The sequence below is a fragment of the Phaethon lepturus genome, unplaced genomic scaffold (assembly GCF_000687285.1).
Source record: "Phaethon lepturus isolate BGI_N335 unplaced genomic scaffold, ASM68728v1 scaffold46343, whole genome shotgun sequence".
In the NCBI taxonomy this organism is placed as follows: domain Eukaryota; kingdom Metazoa; phylum Chordata; class Aves; order Phaethontiformes; family Phaethontidae; genus Phaethon; species Phaethon lepturus.
The window spans coordinates 2,696-8,876 of NW_010529206.1; the positions used below are offsets into that span (position 1 = coordinate 2,696).

General features: G+C 42.9%; 1 protein-coding gene across 1 annotated transcript in view; it reads left to right on the plus strand.

Annotated features, from left to right (window-relative positions):
* Positions 1–627: 627 nt before the first annotated feature.
* GAREM (GRB2 associated, regulator of MAPK1) overlaps positions 628–6,181 on the plus strand; it is a gene marked incomplete at both ends in the record, with an annotated part of 9,407 nt that continues 3,853 nt past the window's right edge. The window contains 2 exons of the mRNA XM_010283866.1: positions 628–651; positions 3,624–4,802. Coding sequence (XP_010282168.1) covers positions 628–651; positions 3,624–4,802 — 1,203 coding nt within the window. The remainder of the gene's footprint in view (positions 652–3,623; positions 4,803–6,181) is intronic.

A 6,181-nucleotide genomic window follows, 5' to 3' on the forward strand; every position in this document is an offset into this window, starting at 1 on the left:
TGAGGACAGGCTGAGAGTTGGGGTTGTTCAGCCTGGAGAAGAGAAGGCTCTGGGGACACCTTATCACAACCTTTCAGTACTTAAAGGGGGCTTATAAGAAAGATGGGGACAGACTTTTTAGCAGGGCCTGTTGCAATAGAACAAGAGGTAATGGTTTTAAACTAAAAGAGGGTAGATTTAGACTAGATGGAGGGAAGACACTTTCCACGATGGGGGTGGTGGGCACAGGTTGCCCAGAGAGGTGGTAGATGCCCCATGCCTGGAAACATTCAAGGTCAGGCTGGACGGGGCTCTGAGCAACCTGATCTAGTTGAAGATGTCCCTGCTCCTTGAAGGGGGGTTGGACTAGATGACCTTTAAAGGTCCCTTCCAACACCAACTATTCTGTGATTCTATGTGGCAGTGAGTCCGGTATACCAAGATGGTCAGGGGGCTGTAGCAAATTACATACTAGGAGAGGCAGGGAGAACTAGGTTTGTTCCGCATTGAGAGGGCTGAGGAGACATCTCTCTGCTGTGCATACCTAATGGGAGGGTGTAAAGAAGACAGACTCACCTGAGGTGCCCAGCGGGAGAACAGGAGGCGACAGACACAAGTTGGAATGTGAGAGTTCTCCCCCAACATAAGAAAAAAATAATGTTTAACATGAGAGTGGGTGAACAAAGAGATTGCCCAGAGAAAATGTGAATTCTCCTTTTTAGGAGAAAATAAAAATTTAATTGGACATGGCCCTAAGCAACCTGCCATAACTATACCTGCTTTGAGGAGCAGGTTGGACTAGATAACTCTGGGTGTCCTGCCCAACCTGGAGGATTCTACAAATCTCACCTGATGTCCTGTGCTAAAGTCCATGGCCCTTTGTTGATGTTTTTGTAAGTTTTGTGGCCATTGATAAAGTGAAATGTTTGAATGAAAAAGATGGAGCAAATTTGATTTACATAGGTCATTGCTACAAGGACAAAGTAAAGTTCATTTAGCTATGTAATCTGAGAAACAAAAACTTAGAGATATCTTTGCATGAGTTTCTAGATTATTTTAGAGTGATTGCTATGTATGGTATGATACGTATTGATAGACATATATATGATATGTGTGGTACATATTTGCTGTTAATGTCCTGGAACACGTATTTACCTACCATGTATGCTTTACAGATGTTAACTACCATGTGATAATGAAGGAGTTAACCTAACACAAGAAGAGAGGAGCTAGCTTTCTTGACTTTCAGAACTTAAATTTTAAAATATACTTAGACTGCTGAGGTGTACCAGTAGCCTTAACTTCAACATAGTAAGGTTTAGTGGGTAGGAACACAATTGTGCAGTCTTAGATTTTTCATTTCACTTTTTCATGTTTTTATTACTATTTTGGACAGCACCTGATACCTTATATTTTTGTTCAGAAGGAAGAGTGCAGAACAGTAGTTTTCTCAAAGAACCAAACTGGAACCATGGCATGATTTTTCTTTTGTTCCAGCACAGTAAGATTCAGCCTTATTTCACCTATTATTATCCTGTGACTATATTAAAAAAAGAAAGAATGTTTTGCAGTTTTTTGAATTGAGAATAATTTTGTCTTTATCTCTATCTGACATGCCTGTTGGATCTAAAAATCCATTTGCTATTTGGCTGGCTGAATTGGGTGTCATTAATAAGCAGCTGCTTCATGAGACCTTCCTTGTGAAGCTCAGCCAGTTAGTTACCTCTGTGGTTTCACATCTGACCCACCGTTTCCTCCTACAGTGGCTTGTTTGTTTGTGAATCACCAGGGAACAGCGAGTTGGCCAAGCAGCAGCTCCCACAGCCGTAGGTTGTGACACCTCCCTCACTCCGGCTGGTGTCCCACAGGAAGCGAGAAAAATCTGTAGCTGTACTGTCTCAAGTTAAAATTTCTGACAGCATAGCTCACATTGTCCAAAGAAGCCATGTGTGGGGACTTGTTGATGCTAGAAACCGATGTTCTTACAGAACGTGGCCTTTCAAAAAGAGAAGGGGGAGATTGAGTGGTACATGCAGAGAGCCCTGTGCGTCCTCAGCCTTTATCAGCTCTACGGAAGGCAGGGCTATGTGGCTGACCGCAGGTCTGTGGTGGTTTTGAGGAGAAACCAGCAATGAGCATCACACCGGTGTTATCGGCAAAAAACCCGAGTGCTTTCCTTTCATGTTGCAGTGTTTCAAAATGTTGTCTGGCCAGCGGTGTGAACTGTGAATGAGTATTACGTACCATAAAACTTAGCAGTTTCCTGGATTAGACCAATTAGTGTTTGTTTAGATAATTCAGGGCTTCAACGGCTTCCTCTCCGGAAGCCCGGAGACTGAAGTGCTAAGGCGGCACACCTCGGCTGAGCTGCCGGTGCCTTTGCACTGAAAGGCTTGCAGAAGATAGTCACAACTTTGCAAATACGGGTGAATTGCAGATCACATCTTACAAGAGGAAGCGTTATTCACAGCACGTTTCAGTTATTAACTGATTGGAATTACAGTCTTGATTTCATGCAATGCCTATTCTGTGATGATATGTGAATTTGAAGCCCGGAATTTGAACTTCAGACAGCTTCACAAAGTCTTTAGGGGTTGCAGAGGTGAGGAAGGGTTATGCTATTTTAGTACCTGTTTTCATTTGCAATTTTTTAGTACGTTCTGTATTTCCAAATAAAATGGTCTATAACAGGCCAGTAGCATTTATTTATCTGATGCACCTTCCTTTGTGAGTAGATATCTGCTACTGCTGAGGAAGAGCTGGGTGGGTTCTGTTAGGTCCCTGAAAAGGACTTTTCACATTAAACCACTCAAATATGAAGCACAGCAGTCTTGTCTGTAGAGAGTTATTCTAGTCTTAAGGAAATAACTTCAGGAACAACTGAGCCTTGGACATGTGTTTTTCTTTTTTTTTTTTCTTTCCAGTATAATTTCCATACTAGAAAAGCACGCACATGGCTGTGCATATGTTGTTTAATCTCTTAATTGCAATTATGATCAAAAAATGAGGAAGGAAGTCTATGACTAGGAGAGCAAGGCAGAGGGAGGGAGTTAGGCATATGGGTTGCTGATATTCTTGACTTCTCCTTCAGGGAATAGATGTCAGCTGTCATTCCCCTTAGCCTGGAAGAGATTATATCACAGGGATATGCTTCATCCATAATCATGAGATCACCTTTTCTGCTCTTCAGGGAGGTGAAGATGGGGAAAGAAGTTGTTTGCTTCCCTCAAGAGCCTGGCAAATAAGTTCTAGCAAATAGCAAAAACAAGGGGGTGGGAAAAAGATACCCAAGGGAATCCAGACATGCGCTGTCATAGCTGTATGACGCAAGTGGCTCTTTGAATTGCTGGGATACATGGATTTGTCCTTTCTTTTAAAATTGGTTATGTTTGTTCTCATGCCACCTTTGGCAGTTTCAGGTGGCTGAAATCACATAAGATGCAGGAATGTGCAGAACAATAAAAAAGGTTCCTTGGCTGAGTTTCAGGTTAAACACCTTGCATTTGACTACTCAGCTGTTCAACTAAAGTTAGTTTTGTTTCTCCCAGTATATAGTCTTCTACATTCAGTCTCAATAGATTTGATATGATTTGAAGTATTATCTTCAGTGGGGGAAAAACAATTTTTTTATTATTATTTTACAGGTGGCTTCAGGTGAATGCAATGAAGACACTGAGGTTTACAACATTACCCTTAGTACTGGGGATGAGCTCACTTTAATGGGGCAAGCAGAAATCCTTTATGCAAAATCTTCTAAGGAGAAGTCACGACTCAACACTATCTTCAAAAAAATTGGGAAACTTAATTCAATTAGTAAGCTAGGCAGAGGCAAAATGCCCTGCCTCATCTGCATGAACCACAGGACCAACGAAAGCATCAGTCTCCCTTTCCAGTGTAAGGGCAAGTTTAGCACCCGCAGCCCATTGGAAGTGCAGATGCAAGAAGGTGAGCACACGATTCGCAATATAGTAGAAAAAACCAGGCTGCCCGTTAACGTGACTGTGCCGAGTCCTACACCAAGAAACCCTTATGACCTACATTTTATCCGTGAAGGGCACAGGTACAAGTTTGTCAACATTCAAACCAAGACAGTGGTGGTTTGTTGCGTGCTTCGTGGCAACAAAATTATTCCCATGCATTTTCCCTTGCACTTGACACTTCCGAAATTTACTCTACCCGACAGTCTGGTGAAAGGGGAGCTGTGGCACGAATCCCTTATCCAGCACTGGTTTAATATATGCCAGGAACAGTTTGACATTGATGAGTATTCCCGTGCTGTGCGAGATGTGAAAACTGACTGGAACGAAGACTGCAAGAGCCCGAAGAAGAGCCGATGCACGGGGCACAGCCACGTGCCAAACTCTCTCAGCTACGCGCGGGACGAACTTACGCAGTCCTTCCACCGGCTTTCGGTGTGTGTCTATGGAAACAACTTGCATGGGAATAGCGAAGTGAACCTCCACGGCTGCAGGGACTTGTGTAACGAGTGGGCCCTGTTCTCTCACGATGCTCTTCAGTACCAGGAGTCTGGTGACAGTAGCAGTGATTACCTTTTTCCTGAAGTTAGCGAAGAATCGATGTTTCTGCCTACAAAACCAGAACTTCCTTATGAAGAGCTGTGGTTGGACCAAGGGTCGGGAAAGGCTGGTGATCAGCCTCTCACTCGCTCACTAAGTGAGAAGAACAAATGTGACAACTATAGAGGGTCTTTCCGATCAAAGTGTGGTACCACATCTCATTCTGTGCCTGCGACTGTTGGAGCAACTACAAAGTCTTCAGATGTTTCCCTACCTCCACCTCCAGTGCCTCCCAAATCAGAAGCAGTAAGTCAGGGTTATTTATGCTGGTTTGTTTCTTTTTTTAGCTGGTGAAGTTTGCTTGGGTATTTTTTTAGGGAAGACGTGGGGGAGGGCACATGGAGGGCAAGGAAATGGTGAGACTTAACGAGACATGCAACTTCAACTAGTTTCCTCCCAAGTGTAAGTCATGTCCTAAGAATCACTGGAGTATTTTGAATATAACTGATCTAGTAGCTTAATCCTGATACTTTCAGGTGATATTTATTGGGGTTTTTTTCTCCCCCAAACAAGGTCTAAGAATTGCTAGGTCGCTTCCTTCTGTTGCTTTCCATATCCTCTCTCCATGTGGCCTTCATGTTTTCTCATGTTTTCTGTGGCTGAAGTGTATGGGGCATGACCCCACTTAGAACAGCCTCGGATCTGCTTAGTGTATGCATCTTCAATTAACAGGCCCTAGTAATGAGGACAGCTGGAATTTTTATGAATTTGAAGTGTTTGTTAATGAGAGATTCTCTTCTCTGTTACGAGCCTATGGCAGATTTTGAAGAGTATTAAGTGTCATTGATCTGAAGGAAACTTTATCAAACTAGACCTGAACTAATTGTTCTGTACCACTTATTAAAAAAAAAAATGTTTAAATAGGAACTCTGCAGAGTTGATAAATGAGCATTCTAGAAGACTCAATTTTAAACTAGGCATGTTTCCTGTCCTCGGGTTTCTAATAAAAACTCATGGGAGAAATAACTTCTCCAAACCTGAAATGTCATGGAGACTTCAGAGGCAAAAATACAAATATGTTTTATCAACAGGAGCTTATGTGGACTGGGAGGAAAATTCAACCATTACGTGGTCTCTCGACATAGTCCTAAACATTATTTTTTTAAAAAACATGGAGGAGAAAAGAAAACTACCCCCAGGAAAAAATGTCTAGGAATTGTTAGCAAACTTTGAATGATACAGACTTAATGTCACATGAATCTTGACAGATATTATAATTTAACAAATTCGTTTTGCAGGTTTTTTGCTGGGTTTTTAAATGAAAATATTGTTCCCTTTGCAAACCCAATGATATTTTCAAGAGCATGGCTGCATGGTAAACTGAGACTAATGTAAGACCAAACTGCAGCAAACCATGGTGATCCCATCCCTTTCCAATTCCCATCTCACAGTCCAGCGGCGCTGGCCGTAGCCTTTGCATCACGAGCCAGGTCCCCATCTGGTTGAAAGCTAAGTTGTGTTTATTTGTGCTGGGTTAGCCTGCAGTGGATTGCCGTGGGGATCCCCCCGGCCAGGCTGTGCAGCTGCTGGGGAGGTGTGGCAAGGGGAGGAGGACGCCAGTGCAGACACAAAATGCACAGCTACAGCTCCTTGACCGCGCTGCCAAAACTGCCCAAAAAGCAGCC